This window comes from Oncorhynchus kisutch, linkage group LG29, assembly GCF_002021735.2.
Source record: "Oncorhynchus kisutch isolate 150728-3 linkage group LG29, Okis_V2, whole genome shotgun sequence".
Lineage (NCBI taxonomy): Eukaryota > Metazoa > Chordata > Actinopteri > Salmoniformes > Salmonidae > Oncorhynchus > Oncorhynchus kisutch.
In genome coordinates, this window is record NC_034202.2 from 33,170,808 (window position 1) to 33,187,797 (window position 16,990).

Sequence of the window (16,990 nt, forward strand, 5' to 3'; positions counted from 1 at the left end):
CTCTCGTCTCTGTCCCCATCTCTCTCTCCTTCTGAAGAGCTTCTCTCTTCTCTGTCCCCATCTCTCTCTTCTTCTAAAGAGCTTCTCTCTTCTCTGTCCCCATCTCTCTCTTCTTCTAAAGAGCTTCTCTCTTCTCTGTCCCCATCTCTCTCTTCTTCTAAAGAGCTTCTCTCTTCTCTGTCCCCATCGCTCTCTTCTTCTGAAGAGCTTCTCTCTTCTCTGTCCCCATCTCTCTCTTCTTCTGAAGAGCTTCTCTCTTCTCTGTCCCCATCTCTCTTCTTCTGAAGAGCTTCTCTCTTCTCTGTCCCCATCTCTCTCTTCTTCTAAAGAGCTTCTCTCTTCTCTGTCCCCATCTCTCTCTTCTTCTAAAGAGCTTCTCTCTTCTCTGTCCCCATCTCTCTCTTCTTCTAAAGAGCTTCTCTCTTCTCATCTCTCTCTTCTTCTAAAGAGCTTCTCTCTTCTCTGTCCACATCTCTCTCTTCTTCTAAAGAGCTTCTCTCTTCTCTGTCCCCATCTCTCTCTCTTCTAAAGAGCTTCTCTCTTCTCTGTCCCCATCTCTCTCTCCTTCTGAAGAGCTTCTCTCTTCTCTGTCCCCATCTCTCTCTTCTTCTAAAGAGCTTCTCTCTTCTCTGTCCCCATCGCTCTCTTCTTCTGAAGAGCTTCTCTCTTCTCTGTCCCCATCTCTCTCTCCTTCTGAAGAGCTTCTCTCTTCTCTGTCCCCATCTCTCTTCTCCTGAAGAGCTTCTCTCTTCTCTGTCCCCATCTCTCTTCTCCTGTAGAGCTTCTCTCGTCTCTGTCCCCATCTCTCTCCTTCTGAAGAGCTTCTCTCTTCTCTGTCCCCATCTCTCTCTTCTTCTAAAGAGCTTCTCTCTTCTCTGTCCCCATCTCTCTCTTCTTCTAAAGAGCTTCTCTCTTCTCTGTTCCCATCTCTCTCTTCTTCTAAAGAGCTTCTCTCTTCTCTGTCCCCATCTTTCTCTTCTTCTAAAGAGCTTCTCTCTTCTCTGTCCCCATCTCTCTCTTCTTCTAAAGAGCTTCTCTCTTCTCTGTCCCCATCGCTCTCTTCTTCTGAAGAGCTTCTCTCTTCTCTGTCCCCATCTCTCTCTTCTTCTGAAGAGCTTCTCTCTTCTCTGTCCCCATCTCTCTTCTCCTGAAGAGCTTCTCTCTTCTCTGTCCCCATCTCTCTCTTCTTCTAAAGAGCTTCTCTCTTCTCTGTCCCCATCTCTCTCTTCTTCTAAAGAGCTTCTCTCTTCTCTGTCCCCATCTCTCTCTTCTTCTAAAGAGCTTCTCTCTTCTCTGTCCCCATCTCTCTCTTCTTCTAAAGAGCTTCTCTCTACTCTGTCCCCATCTCTCTCTTCTTATAAAGAGCTTCTCTCTTCTCTGTCCCCATCTCTCTCTTCTTCTAAAGAGCTTCTCTCTTCTCTGTCCCCATCTCTCTCTTCTTCTAAAGAGCTTCTCTCTTCTCTGTCCCCATCTCTCTCTTCTTCTAAAGAGCTTCTCTCTTCTCTGTCCCCATCTCTCTCTTCTTCTAAAGAGCTTCTCTGTCCCCATCTCTCTCTTCTTCTAAAGAGCTTCTCTCTTCTCTGTCCCCATCTCTCTCTTCTTCTAAAGACCTTCTCTCTTCTCTGTCCCCATCTCTCTCTTCTTCTGAAGAGCTTCTCTCTTCTCTGTCCCCATCTCTCTCTTCTTCTAAAGAGCTTCTCTCTTCTCTGTCCCCATCGCTCTCTTCTTCTGAAGAGCTTCTCTCTTCTCTGTCCCCATCTCTCTCTCCTTCTGAAGAGCTTCTCTCTTTTCTGTCCCCATCTCTCTCTCCTTCTGAAGAGCTATCTGGTTCTCTGTCCCCATCTCTCTCTTCTTCTAAAGAGCTTGTCACGTTTCTTCAAAATTGAACCCAGAAGCAGACCAGGACAAGGAGAGTAGGAAGAAGGTGAGTATTTATTTACAAGTGAATGTGAATGGGTAGATATATCCAGGTGGCGTAGCGGGCAGCGGTGGTGAGTTGATGGGAGTAAATAGGTGGATCCAATGGGGAAGCGGAATCCTCCGACGACCAGGCGGGAATGGGGTAAATGATCCGGGTGAGTAACTGAAGACAGAACAAACGGAGGTAAGTTTAAGGCAAGCAAGACGTACAAAACAACAAAACAAATTCTATCCAACTTGAGGCTGATACTATGGCACAACATACTGTTCATGGCTAACGATCCGGCAGGGAATGGTTGTCAGGTCCGGGCTTATGAAGAGGAGAGATGATGATCAGGACCAGGTGTGCAGATAGCTGATGGGATACAGGTGCGGGTAATCAGAACTCCCAACTGGCTACATTGCCCGGCAACCAGACAGGGTGCGTTCCAGGACGCCGGAAAAAAACACTCCAGGACAGAACACTGGCAAATATTAGACTCAGGAAACGGGATTCGTGACAGTACCCCCCCTCCGACGAACGCCACCGGGCGGACTACCCGGAGCGCCAGGGTGGAGGCGGTAAAAGTCACGAAGCAGGTCATCGTCAAGGATCTGACGCCGAGGAATCCAACTCCTCTCCTCAGGACCATATCCTTCCCAATCCACTAAATACTGGAACCCTCGACCCCGCCGTCTGGAGTCCATGATGCGGCGCACCGTGTAGACAGGACCACCTCCGATCATCCGAGGAGGAGGAGGACGAGGAGGAGGGGGCAACAGAGGACTGAGGAGAACCGGCTTGAGGCAGGAGACATGAAAGGTGGGATGTACTCTTAGTGTAGCAGGCAACTTGAGTCGGACCACAACAGGATTAATGATCTTCTCCACTACAAACGGACCAATGAACTTCGGTGACAGTTTCCTCGACTCAGTCCGTAGAGGAAGATCCCGTGTAGCCAACCAAACCTTATCTCCAATGGTATAAGCGGGGGCAGGAATACGGCGACGATTCGCCTGGATCTGATACCGGTCAGAAACTTTAAGGAGGGCCTTCCTGGCCCGATGCCATGTGCGGTGGCAACGACGAATGTGGGTCTGGACAGAAGGAACCGAGAGATCCCGCTCCTGAGAAGGAAACAAGGGAGGTTGGTAACCGTACAGGCACTGGAAGGGAGACATCCCAGTGGCAGATGAAGGGAGAGTATTATGAGCATACTCGACCCAGGGTAATTGAGAGGACCAAGAGGTGGGATCAGAGGAAACAAGACAGCGCAGCGTGGACTCCATCTTCTGGTTGGCTCTCTCCGCCTGACCATTAGATTGGGGGTGAAATCCAGATGTGAGACTGACTGTAGCTCCAATGGCCAAACAGAAGGACTTCCAGACAGCAGAGGTAAACTGAGGACCACGGTCAGAAACAATGTCACAGGGCAACCCGTGGACCCTGAACACCTCCCTAACCAGGATCTCGGACGTCTCAGTGGCAGAAGGCAGCTTGGAGAGGGGAACAAAGTGGGCAAACTTGCTGAATCTATCCACAATGGTCAGAATAACCGTGTTACCAACAGAAGAGGGCAACCCCGTGACAAAATCCAGGGCCAGATGCGACCAAGGTCGCCGGGGAATAGGTAAGGGGTGAAGAAGCCCAGAGCTGGCCCGATTGGTACTCTTATTCTGCGCACAAACAGGACAAGCGGCAACAAACCTCCGGGTATCTTCTCCCATGGCAGGCCACCAAAATCGTCTGCGCAGTAACGCCATAGTCCGAGCAACACCAGGGTGACAAGCTATCTTGCTGGCGTGGGACCACTGAAGGACAGCAGAACGAACCGACTCAGGCACGAACAACCGGCCGGGTGGACCGTTATCGGGCCCGGGCTGTGTCCGAAGAGCCGCCATCACCTCTTCCTCAATCCTCCATGTAACGGCTCCCACGACAACGTTCTGGGGAAGAATCGTCTCAGTCTTGGCCCCACTCTCCTCCGTCTTGGAGAACATCCGGGACAGGGCGTCCGCCTTCCCGTTCTTCGACCCAGGTCGGAACGTCAGGGAAAAATTGAAGCGTCCTTACCTCGGACTGGATGGTCAAAAAGCTTTCTCATCTCTGCCGTGAAACCCTGGTATGACGTCATGCATGTGTCTCGTCGTTCCCAAACAGCTGAAGCCCATTCCAGAGCTCTACCATGCAGCAGCTCAATAACAAAAGCTATCCTAGCCTTATCTGTGGCGTAAGAGTAGGGCTGCAGATCAAAAACTAACCCACACTGTAAAAGAAATGAACGGCATCCTCCCAGATCTCCCTCGTACTTCTCCGGTGTCGGAACCTTGGGCTCACGGAAGGAACCTGCTCCCGAATCGGCAGGTGATATGGGTGAAACAGGTGGTGGATGATCCGCCGGCAACCTGAGCTGATCCTGGATACTCGTTAATCGATCCGATAAGTTCCGGATTGAACCTGCTATCTCGTGTAGCGCCGTGTTGTGTTGTCCCAACATCTTCTCCTGCTGGGTAGTGGCATGGCAAACGGAGTCCAGGTCCGCTGGGTTCATCCTTGGCCGGATCGTTCTGTCATGTTTCTTCAAAATTGAACCCAGAAGCAGACCAGGACAAGGAGAGTAGGAAGAAGGTGAGTATTTATTTACAAGTGAATGTGAATGGGTAGATATATCCAGGTGGCGTAGCGGGCAGCGGTGGTGAGTTGATGGGAGTAAATAGGTGGATCCAATGGGGAAGCGGAATCCTCCGACGACCAGGCGGGAATGGGGTAAATGATCCGGGTGAGTAACTGAAGACAGAACAAACGGAGGTAAGTTTAAGGCAAGCAAGACGTACAAAACAACAAAACAAATTCTATCCAACTTGAGGCTGATACTATGGCACAACATACTGTTCATGGCTAACGATCCGGCAGGGAATGGTTGTCAGGTCCGGGCTTATGAAGAGGAGAGATGATGATCAGGACCAGGTGTGCAGATAGCTGATGGGATACAGGTGCGGGTAATCAGAACTCCCAACTGGCTACATTGCCCGGCAACCAGACAGGGTGCGTTCCAGGACGCCGGAAAAAAACACTCCAGGACAGAACACTGGCAAATATCAGACTCAGGAAACGGGATTCGTGACAGAGCTTCTCTCTTCTCTGTCCCCATCTCTCTCTTCTTCTAAAGAGCTTCTCTCTTCTCTGTCCCCATCTCTCTCTTCTTCTAAAGAGCTTCTCTCTTCTCTGTCCCCATCTCTCTCTTCTTCTAAAGAGCTTCTCTCTTCTCTGTCCCCATCTCTCTCTTCTTCTAAAGAGCTTCTCTCTTCTCTGTCCCCATCTCTCTCTCCTTCTGAAGAGCTTCTCTCTTCTCTGTCCCCATCTCTCTCTTCTTCTAAAGAGCTTCTCTCTTCTCTGTCCCCATCTCTCTCTTCTTCTAAAGAGCTTCTCTCTTCTCTGTCCCCATCTCTCTCTTCTTCTAAAGAGCTTCTCCCTTCTCTGTCCCCATCTCTCTCTTCTTCTAAAGAGCTTCTCTCTTCTCTGTCCCCATCTCTCTCTTCTTCTAAAGACCTTCTCTCTTCTCTGTCCCCATCTCTCTCTTCTTCTGAAGAGCTTCTCTCTTCTCTGTCCCCATCTCTCTCTTCTTCTAAAGAGCTTCTCTCTTCTCTGTCCCCATCGCTCTCTTCTTCTGAAGAGCTTCTCTCTTCTCTGTCCCCATCTCTCTCTCCTTCTGAAGAGCTTCTCTCTTCTCTGTCCCCATCTCTCTTCTCCTGAAGAGCTTCTCTCTTCTCTGTCCCCATCTCTCTTCTCCTGAAGAGCTTCTCTCGTCTCTGTCCCCATCTCTCTCCTTCTGAAGAGCTTCTCTCTTCTCTGTCCCCATCTCTCTCTTCTTCTAAAGAGCTTCTCTCTTCTCAGTCCCCATCTCTCTCTTCTTCTAACGAGCTTCTCTCTTCTCTGTTCCCATCTCTCTCTTCTTCTAAAGAGCTTCTCTCTTCTCTGTCCCCATCTCTCTCTTCTTCTGAAGAGCTTCTCTCTTCTCTGTCCCCATCTCTCTCTCCTTCTGAAGAGCTTCTCTCTTCTCTGTCCCCATCTCTCTCTCCTTCTGAAGAGCTTCTCTCTTCTCTGTCCCCATCTCTCTCTCCTTCTGAAGAACTTCTCTCGTCTCTGTCCCCATCTCTCTCTCCTTCTGAAGAGCTTCTCTCTTCTCTGTCCCCATCTCTCTCTTCTTCTAAAGAGCTTCTCTCTTCTCTGTCCCCATCTCTCTCTTCTTCTAAAGAGCTTCTCTCTTCTCTGTCCCCATCTCTCTCTTCTTCTAAAGAGCTTCTCTCTTCTCTGTCCCCATCTCTCTCTTCTTCTAAAGAGCTTCTCTCTTCTCTGTCCCCATCTCTCTCTTCTTCTAAAGAGCTTCTCTCTTCTCTGTCCCCATCTCTCTCTTCTTCTAAAGAGCTTCTCTCTTCTCTGTCCCCATCTCTCTCTCCTTCTGAAGAGCTTCTCTCTTCTCTGTCCCCATCTCTCTCTTCTTCTAAAGACCTTCTCTCTTCTCTGTCCCCATCTCTCTCTTCTTCTGAAGAGCTTCTCTCTTCTCTGTCCTCATCTCTCTCTTCTTCTAAAGAGCTTCTCTCTTCTCTGTCCCCATCTCTCTCTCCTTCTGAAGAGCTTCTCTCTTCTCTGTCCCCATCTCTCTCTCCTTCTGAAGAGCTTCTCTCTTCTCTGTCCCCATCTCTCTCTTCTTCTGAAGAGCTATCTGGTTCTTTGTCCCCATCTCTCTTCTTCTGAAGAGCTTCTCTCTTCTCTGTCCCCATCTCTCTCTCCTTCTGAAGAGCTTCTCTCTTCTCTGTCCCCATCTCTCTCTCCTTCTGAAGAGTTATCTGGTTCTCTGTCCCCATCTCTCTCTCCTTCTGAAGACCTTCTCTCTTCTCTGTCCCCATCTCTCTCTTCTTCTGAAGAGCTTCTCTCTTCTATGTCTCCATCTCTCTCTCCTTCTGAAGAGCTTCTCTCTTCTCTGTCCCCATCTCTCTCTTCTTCTAAAGAGCTTCTCTCTTCTCTGTCCCCATCTCTCTCTTCTTCTGAAGAGCTTCTCTCTTCTATGTCTTCATCTCTCTCTCCTTCTGAAGAGCTATCTGGTTCTATGTCTCCATCTCTCTCACCTTCTGAAGAGCTATCTGGTTCTATGTCTTCATCTCTCTCTCCTTCTGAAGAGCTATCTGGTTCTCTGTCCCCATCTCTCTCTCCTTCTGAAGAGCTATCTGGTTCTCTGTCCCCATCTCTCTCTCCTTCTGAAGAGCTATCTGGTTCTCTGTCCCCATCTCTCTCTCCTTCTGAAGAGCTATCTGGTTCTCTGTCCCCATCTCTCTCTTCTTCTGAAGAGCTATCTGGTTCTCTGTCCCCATCTCTCTCTCCTTCTGAAGAGCTATCTGGTTCTCTGTCCCCATCTCTCTCTCCTTCTGAAGAGCTATCTGGTTCTCTGTCCCCATCTCTCTCTTCTTCTGAAGAGCTATCTGGTTCTCTGTCCCCATCTCTCTCTCCTTCTGAAGAGCTATCTGGTTCTATGTCCCCATCTCTCTCTCCTTCTGAAGAGCTATCTGGTTCTCTATCCCCATCTCTCTCTCCTTCTGAAGAGCTATCTGGTTCTATGTCTCTGACCCAACATGTATGTTTTTCCCCATCTGCAGGAAGCTGTTGGAGGTGAAGGTCATTGATGATGAGGAGTATGAGAAGAACAAGACCTTCATCATCCAGCTGGGGGAGCCTGTGCTGCTGGAGATTGGACGGAAACATGGTCAGTGCAGAGCGGGTTCAAAGCTGCCATTTACTGTAGCAGCCTCATGTTATCGCTGTCAGATTTAACAGTCTTAAATGTTGTATTTCACACGATCAGTTATCGGAAAAACACAACAGCTGTTTATGAAGGATGGAATGGTAATTCTGGAAGTGCTGGGGTCTTTATTTGTTGTTGCCCCTGGCAGATCCATGTTTTAAGTGATGAGGTTGCGTCACATAGAATTACAACACATGACATCCTTAACTTGTCATTTATTTTATTCCAAATCTAGGTGTTATGTTGCTTTCATAAACCCATTAGTGGGGATTGGTAACATTAACAAATGTATATTGAAAAACAAACACATCACCAAAACGTATTTTATGGCCAGGATGTCCCTGAGTGTACAAATGGTTATACTATAGCACATTAGTTGGCATTAGTGACTTGAGGGGGATTTCATCAAGACGGAGAGTAGTTGGTCCATGTTAGTGCTGTTTCTCCAGGCTATTCTTCTCACTGCACATTCATTATAGTATTTTACACTAATGTAATGTTTTTGGTGCATTTCAATTATTCCTGCATTGCTGATACGCATGATAAAAAATAATAATTTACCCCCTCACAAAACTCTGTATATTGATACATTGGTATACAGTTTATTCACAGAGAATTCATTTGATAAATACATGATGTTTTTGTATTCATTGAGCTCCAAAAGTATTGTGATACATTATTGGTTGATTTGGCTCTGTACTCCAGCATGTTGGATTTAAAATGACACTAACTATGAGGTTCAAGTGCAGACTGTCAGCTTTCATTTCAGGGTATTTTCATCTATATCGGGTGAACCGAAATAGAAATTACAGCACTTTTTGTACATAGTCCATTTTAGGGGACCAAAAGTATTGGGACAAATTCACTTATATGTCTATTAAAGTAGTAGAAAGTTTAGTATTTGGTCCCATATTCATAGCAAGCAATGACTACATCAAGCTTGTGACTATAAATTAGTTGGATGCATTTGCTGTTTGCTTTGGTTGTGTTTCAGATTATTTTGTGCCCTATAGAAATGAGTGGTAAATAATGTATTGTGTCATTTTGGAGTCACTTTTATTGTAAATAAGAAACACTTCTACATTAAAGTGGATGCTACCATGATTACAGATAATCCTGAATGAATCGTGAATACAGATGCACAAATATCATACCCCATGACATGCTAACCTCTCAATATTACAATAACAGGGGAGGTTAGCATTTTATATCATACCCCAAGACATGCTAACCTCTCACTATTACAATAACAGGGGAGGTTAGCATTTTATATCATACCCCAAGCCATGCTAACCTCTCACTATTACAATAACAGGGAAGGTTAGCATTTTATGTCATACCCCATGACATGCTAACCTCTCAATATTACAATAACAGGGGAGGTTAGCATTTTATATCATACTCCAAGACATGCTAACCTCTCACTGTTACAATAACAGGGGAGGTTAGCATTTTATATCATACCCCAAGACATGCTAACCTCTCACTATTACAATAACAGGGGAGGTTAGCATTTTATGTCATACCCCAAGACATGCTAACCTCTCAATAATACAATAACAGGGGAGGTTAGCATTTTATGTCATACCCCAAGACATGCTAACCTCTCACTATTACAATAACAGGGGAGGTTAGCATTTTATGGGGGGGTATGATATTTGACATTGAAGTGTTCCTCTCTGCTTCACAGGAGACTCCAATGAGAACAAATCAGCCAACGATGAGGAGGAGGTGTCCAAGATGGGCTGTCCCAGCCTGGGAGAACACACCAAACTGGAGGTGGTGATAGAGGAATCCTACGAGTTTAAGGTAACCCACAAAAACAAACAAACAAACAAACCCCCACAGACACACCCCTCTCTCCTCTGTCCCCCCCTGTCTCCTCTGTCCCCCCCTGTCCTCCTCTCTTCTCTATCCCCCTGTCTCCTCTGTCCCCCCTGTCTCCTCTGTCCCCCCTGTCTCCTCTGTTCCACCCTGTCTCCTCTGTCCCACCCTGTCCTCCTCTCTCCTCTGTCCCCCCCTGTCTCCTCTGTCCCACCCTGTCCTCCTCTCTTCTCTATCCCCCCTCTCACCTCTGTCCCCCCGTCTCCTCTGTCCCACCCTGTCCTCCTCTCTTCTCTATCCCTCCTCTCTTCTCTATCCCCCCTCTCTCCTCTGTCCCCCCCTCTCTCCTCTGTCCCCCCCTGTCTCCTCTGTCCCCCCCTGTCTCCTCTGTCCCACCCTGTCCTCCTCTCGTCTCTATCCCCCTGTCTCCTCTGTCCCCCCCTGTCTCCTCTGTCCTCCCCTGTCTCTTCTGCCCCCCCCCATCTCCTCTGTCCCACCCTGTCCTCCTCTCTCCTCTGTCCCCCCCTGTCTCCTCTGTCCCACCCTGTCCTCCTCTCTTCTCTATCCCCCTGTCTCCTCTGTCCCACCCTGTCCCCCTCTCTCCTCTGCCCCCCCCTCCCCCCATCTCCTCTGTCCCACCCCCTGTCTCCTCTATCTCCTCTGTCTCCTCTGTCTCCTCTGCCCCCCCTCCCCCCATCTCCTCTGTCCCACCCCCTGTCTCCTCTGTCTCCTCTGTCTCCTCTGTCCCCCTCTGTCCCCCTCTGTCCCCCTCTGTCTCCTCTGTCCTCCTCTGTCTCCTCTGTCCTCCTCTGTCCCCCTCTGTCCCCACCTGTCTCCTCTGTCCTCCTCTGTCCCCACCTGTCTCCTCTGTCCTCCTCTGTCCCCAACTGTCTCCTCTGTCCTCCTCTGTCCCCACCTGTCTCCTCTGTCCCACCCTGTCCCCCTCTCTCCTCTGGCCCCCCCTGTCTCCTCTGCCCCCCCCCCCTCCCCCCAACTCCTCTGTCCCACCCTGTCCCCCTCTCTCCTCTGCCCCCCCCCCCTGTCTCCTCTGTCTCCTCTGTCTCCTCTGTCCCCCTCTGTCCCCCTCTGTCTCCTCTGTCCTCCTCTGTCTCCTCTGTCCTCCTCTGTCCCCCTCTGTCTCCTCTGTCTCCCTCTGTCACCCTCTGTCTCCTCTGTCCCCCTCTGGCCACCCCTGTCTCCTCTGTCCCCCTCTGTCCCTGCAGCATCATATTTCTGACCGACCACGTAGATCTGGTCTTATGTTGCAATTATTTTTAAAAAATTATATATTTTTTTTAAGGATTCACATGTGAGGCCATGTGCTAAACAGAGTGAGTAAGGTAGTGTTGTAAACAACCAAAGAATAAGACAAAAAGTGGTGAAAGTAGTAGCCTATAATAAGGAAAATCTCCAGATAAAAATACACGTTATATAGTCCTTGGCTTATATCCTAATCTGACTTTGGTGCAGGTCCTGTTGTTCTTCACATTACTGTCTCTGGTAAACAAACAATATATCAAATGAATAATGTATTTGTCACATGTACAGGATACAGAAGGTGTAAATGGTACAGTGAAGTAGTTACTTGCATATTTCATAGTAGCAATATAAAAATAGACCGTGTCCAGATTAAAATATTTTATAAATATTTTATAATTATTAGATGATGCTTACCCAGACACTTGTCTAAATGGATGGGTCATGTGAAAGAATGCAGTAATATGAATATGAATCTGCAGGTAGATAAACCTAACCTACTAGGTTCAATGTTAGCTAGCTAGCTAACATTATGCTATAACTAGCAATGCAAATCGAGATCTGAAATACAACTAATATTACATGAAAATGACTTTCTGACTAAATTAGAAACGTATAATAGCTGAAAATGTATCTAGACTCTTACCCATATACATGGACGAATGCTTCGCAGCAGACTGGATCCGCTTTAACTCTGTTTTGTTTGTAAAGCTTGTTTGCCCCACATTGTGTCAAGTCACTCCGGTTTGTACTGACCGTGTGCAGAAAGCAACTTTTCCCCACTGATCTTTGTCAATAGTGCCTGCTAAATTCAGGGCAGCAATGTTGTTGAGAGCAGTAGCAACACTTTTTCAGTTCTCCATGGCTAACTTTATATCTTTCGAAAAAAATGAGTAGCAAGGATTATCTACATGCTACATGGCAGACCAATCCAAACTTATCTCTTGGCATGTGCAGCCCATCCATTATCTCAGTCAATCATGGCTAGCGGGAAGGTTCCTGTCGTTTCCGTAGCTAAACAAATTAGTTTCTGTACATTATCCCCATCACACCATGAGTAGTTAATCATGAAACATACTCCACCGCCTTTCTTCTTCCCAGAGAGTTCTTTATTCCTTTCTGCGTGATGTACTGAGAACCCAGCTGGCTGTATGAACAGGGACAGTATATCCGGAGAGAGCCATGTTTCCATGAAACAGAGTATGTTACAGTCCCTGATGTCTCTCTGGAAGGAGATCCTCGCCCTGAGCTCATCTACTTTATTGTCCAGAGACTGGACATTAGCAAGTAATATACTCGGAAGCGGTGAATGGTGTGCACGTCTCCTGATTCGGACTAGAAGTCCACTCCGAAAACCTTTCCTCCGCCGGCGGTATCTTGGAGCAGCCTCTGGAATAAGTTCAATTGCCCTGGGGGGTGTGAACAAAGGATACAAATCGGGAAAGTCATATTCCTGCTGTAATGCTGGTGAGTTACCGCCGCTCTGATATCCAAAAGTTCTTTCCGGCTGTATGTAATAACACAAAAAACTTTCTGGGCTAATAATATAAGACACAAAAAAACAAAATACTGCAAAGTTGCTTAGGACGTAGAAGCAGAGCTGCCATATCTGTCAGCTCCATCTTAACATACACCTAGTTACTGAAACGGGTCACATTTATTAGAAGCATGTCTTTCGCCAGTGAGAGAGGTCACTGTCTCGTTACTCCTGTCGATGTCTGCCCTCCCTCTTCCTGTGAGGAGACTGTCTTGTTACTCCTGTCGATGTCTGCCCTCCCTCTTCCTGTGAGGAGACTGTCTCGTTACTCCTGTCGATGTCTGCCCTCCCTCTTCCTGTGAGGAGACTGTCTCGTTACTCCTGTCGATGTCTGCCCTCCCTCTTCCTGTGAGGAGACTGTCTCGTTACTCCTGTCGATGTCTGCCCTCCCTCTTCCTGTGAGGAGACTGTCTCGTTACTCCTGTCGATGTCTGCCCTCCCTCTTCCTGTGAGGAGACTGTCTCGTTACTCCTGTCGATGTCTGCCCTCACTCTTCCTGTGAGGAGACTGTCTTGTTACTCCTGTCGATGTCTGCCCTCCCTCTTCCTGTGAGGAGACTGTCTTGTTACTCCTGTCGATGTCTGCCCTCCCTCTTCCTGTGAGGAGACTGTCTCGTTACTCCTGTCGCTGTCTGCCCTCCCTCTTCCTGTGAGGAGACTGTCTTGTTACTCCTGTCGATGTCTGCCCTCCCTCTTCCTGTGAGGAGACTGTCTTGTTACTCCTGTCGATGTCTGCCCTCCCTCTTCCTGTGAGGAGACTGTCTGGACAGAGGCCAGCCAGGTCACCCGCTCAGTGGAGCAACTGAAAAAGATGGATGGGTCATTGCCCTCAAACAAATGAAGAACAAACGGGGCGAGATTACATTGTTTACCACACAAATTGGAAACATCAGACCAACCCTTACCCCTTCCACTCAAAATATCACACTTCTATCCATTCTAGGATGAAATCTGATTGTGTTTGTTTTGTTTTGTTTAGAACACAGTAGATAAGCTGATTAAGAAGACTAACCTTGCTCTGGTGGTGGGCAGCAGTAGTTGGAGAGAGCAGTTTGTCAATGCTGTCACTGTCAGTGCAGGTGAGTGCCTTTTTCTCCTTCACTCCTAAATCTCTGGGACAGACTCACTAACGCTGCATGCTCTTGCATTAACAGAGAGTCAGAGGAGTGGTGTTCAGGGCAGAGAAATCACACTCTCTACTTTGGGAGGTAGCAGTAATGAAATCACAGACACGCAAAGTTGCTGTTTGAAAATGTATAGATGCAAGAAGCAATGTTAAGTCCAACTTTATCCCAAGCAAAGCATTAATTGTGAAACTTTTATTTCCCTACTAGCGCTGACCTTGTTGATAACTGCTGTACCTTATTGTTGTCTCACCTAGCTATCTAAAGATAAATGCGCTAACTGTAAGTCGCTCTGGATAAGTGTCTGCTTGCTAAATTACTCAAATGTAAAATGTAACTAATTTTGTACCACGTAAAAGTTGAATAAAACGCTGCATCTCATCAGAATGATTTGTACTATATGTGTAAACACCTCTCGTTCTCTCCCCCAGGGGATGATGATGAGGAGGAGAGTGGGGAGGAGCGCCTCCCGTCCTGTTTTGACTACATCATGCACTTCCTCACAGTGTTCTGGAAGGTTCTGTTCGCCTTTGTCCCGCCCACAGAGTACTGGAATGGCTGGGCCTGCTTCTTTGTGTCCATCTCCCTGATTGGTGTTCTGACGGCTGTGACTGGGGACCTGGCCTCTCATTTCGGCTGTACAGTGGGGCTTAAGGACTCTGTCACTGCCGTAGTATTTGTGGCCCTGGGGACTTCCGTTCCAGGTGGGTGCCTGTCTCTATGTAGCCTACTCTCTCTGTCTGTCACTCTTTCTCTGGGCTGTATCCGTTTCTTGTCCATGTCAGAATCAGTTACCTATTTCTAACCATCTATTTCTGCTTACTTTATGTTCACAAAGACACATTTGCCAGTAAAGTGGCGGCCATCCAGGACCAGTACGCTGACGCCTCCATCGGCAACGTAACGGGCAGTAATGCAGTGAACGTGTTCCTGGGCATCGGCGTGGCATGGACCATTGCGGCCGTCTACTGGAAGACCAAGGGAAAGAAGTTTCTTGTAGAGCCTGGTTCGCTGGCATTCTCCGTCACCCTGTTCACCATCATGGCGTTTGTGTGTGTCCTGGTGCTGATGTACCGCCGCCGGGCCGGCGTGGCAGGGGGAGAACTGGGGGGCCCGCGGACCGCAAAACTCCTCACCTCCCTCTTCTTCTTCTCCCTCTGGCTCCTCTACATCATGCTGGCCTCCCTGGAGGCCTACTGCCACGTGCCAGGCTTCTGAGAGAGAGAGAGAGCGAGAGAGGGAGGGAGCGAGAGAAAGAGAGAGAGCGAGATAGAGAGAGAGGAGAAAGCTTGTCTCCTGTTGTTTACATGTCTATCCCTCTCCTTTTTGTGTACTTTTCTGAGTGTTTTAAAGTATTTATATTGTTTATTATTATTGCTACCGTGGATGCTTGACTCTGAAGACTTTTACCCCATTTACAATGACATGGATGACAGCCTTAGCCATTCTGTTGGAAGCGTACTGGCACCAGCTAATGACTTGGTGTGTGTTTTCAGATGACTTATGCCTTGAGGCATAGCTTTATCTAAATAGGCTGTCTGCACAAAATGAGGGAAATGAAATGACCTTTGACTCTTCTGAGAATGCTCCTATTTTGTTTATAGTCTATCCTGAACACTTAGCTCTTTTAGCCCCACTGATCGTCTCCTGCACCTCTCCATTCAGATAGAGGATGACCCTAATCAACCAGTCAATTTCTTGGAGATGATAGCACACTGACTCAGAAGAGCTGACCCAGATCCTCCTTCTCCCCATGTCTGAACATGGTTCCTGGTTGACCAACTATGTAACCCCTGATGCCCCACTAGCACAGTCATTCCCATGAAGGTTCTCAGCCTCTGCCCTGAACGTTGACTACTACCCTCAGCCCATCCTAACCCTCTTCTTTTTCAACAACGTTGTGCGCTTGTGTTGTGGACATTTTCGAAAAGGATTTTCGTTTTTGAAAAGTCAAGATAGTCAAGATGTTTGAACAATGTAAGTGTTTGTGGATAAAACAGTGCCATATTCTCTTTAAACAGGGTCTAAAAATAACTTGTGATAGGAGTTAATGGGAGAACTACAGTTGGCATGGTACTGCATTAGAATTAGTTGCCACTGAGGCCAAAACATAATGTCAGATGTTATTCAGGAAATGGTGATCAGTTGAAAAGCTGTTGGTGTTTGTTAATAAGATTAATATGACTATTTATCTCAAACTATTTGTTGTATATCACGTCAAAGAATAATATTACTACTAGGTGTGTACATGTGAGAGTGTTTTGTTGTATTGAGTGAAGAATAGTTGTATGATAGAAACATTTTGAAGTATTGTATGTAACCATTTGAATACAGCTATCCTCATGAGTGAAAGTCTAGATGTGAATCCAAGCTGAACACAGTAACATGTGAATATATCACTGCCTGGTTCCCTGATCCACACTCTGTCTGAGGACAACCTCAGTCTCATAAGGACTTCTTCCAATATACTTTTTATACAGGACACTAATCTATGTGAGACAATCTCTGCCAGAGATTTCCAGCTTAATTAAAGTGTGCTTTACAATTTTAATTTGAGACGATGTACTGTAGAAGCACACTTTTTCCAAGGGTTTTGTATGAGTGTGCGAGCGTGTGGATGTGAATCATAATTCAAGGTATATGTACTCCTTGTCTTCAGAGTTTGATGAAAGGCATGGCTTTATTCCATCCTAAATGTTTACTCAACATGGGAGTATGGATTTTAATGATGAAATGTCTACACTTCTGAGTCCTCACAAATCTTTTTGCATTATTCTCTGTCACATTCAGGCTTTGAACATATTTCACCTACATGACTATGTCAAAGCCCTGCATAGAGGAGAAAAAAGGTTTTAAAACCTAACGATTTGTTTATTTCCTAAACATAGCACTTACGGTGCACAGTTTTTGAAATGGCAACAAATAAACAAAACTATGACGATGCTGTAATGAAAAAAAGACCAAAACCAAATGATTGCCAAACCTTACTGTCATTTGCATAAGGATAGTGTGTAGACTTTGTTTTTGAAATGTAGGATCCTCAGATCCATTCTTATTATTTCTAGATGTATTTATAATTACATGATCATTGCTGCTTTTATTTGGATTAATATGCACGCTTAATGTATGATCAGTGGAAATAAAAGTTGTTTATTTATTATTGTTCAAAATGGAGTTTTATTTATTCATTAATCAGGACTTGGAGCCCTTTTTAATCATAACCGGTGGCTGATTTGACAGGATATATAAAAGATGTCATTCTTCCCATGCAGCGAGAAAGCATGTTTGTATCAGTATGCTGTTTCTTATTGATTCACACAGGTAAACATAGTTTTATTGAATCTGAACTGCGTTTGTCCGTGTAAAACAATGTGCTTGACAGATCCTGCTACTGTGATTCAGTAATACAGTTACTGCCACACCTGGCCCATCACTGCACATTCATTACTCTCTCACAGTTGACTTTTTGTTCAGTGTAAAAGTCTCCATAAATAACTTTTCTTACATTACATAATCATTAAGCGCAGTCTCTGCGCCCTCATTTCCTCGTCC

The 16,990-nt window shown here is 46.7% G+C and overlaps 1 protein-coding gene across 1 annotated transcript in view; it reads left to right on the plus strand.

Moving 5' to 3' along the window:
- LOC109874438 (sodium/calcium exchanger 1-like) overlaps nucleotides 1-16,608 on the plus strand; it is an 81,070-nt gene extending 64,462 nt beyond the window's left edge. The window contains exons 5-9 of the mRNA XM_020466338.2: nucleotides 7,552-7,658; nucleotides 9,388-9,506; nucleotides 13,294-13,393; nucleotides 13,870-14,142; nucleotides 14,277-16,608. Of these exons, the coding sequence (XP_020321927.1) occupies nucleotides 7,552-7,658; nucleotides 9,388-9,506; nucleotides 13,294-13,393; nucleotides 13,870-14,142; nucleotides 14,277-14,656 (979 nt within the window). The 3' untranslated portion in view covers nucleotides 14,657-16,608. The remainder of the gene's footprint in view (nucleotides 1-7,551; nucleotides 7,659-9,387; nucleotides 9,507-13,293; nucleotides 13,394-13,869; nucleotides 14,143-14,276) is intronic.
- The last annotated feature ends 382 nt before the right edge of the window (nucleotides 16,609-16,990 follow it).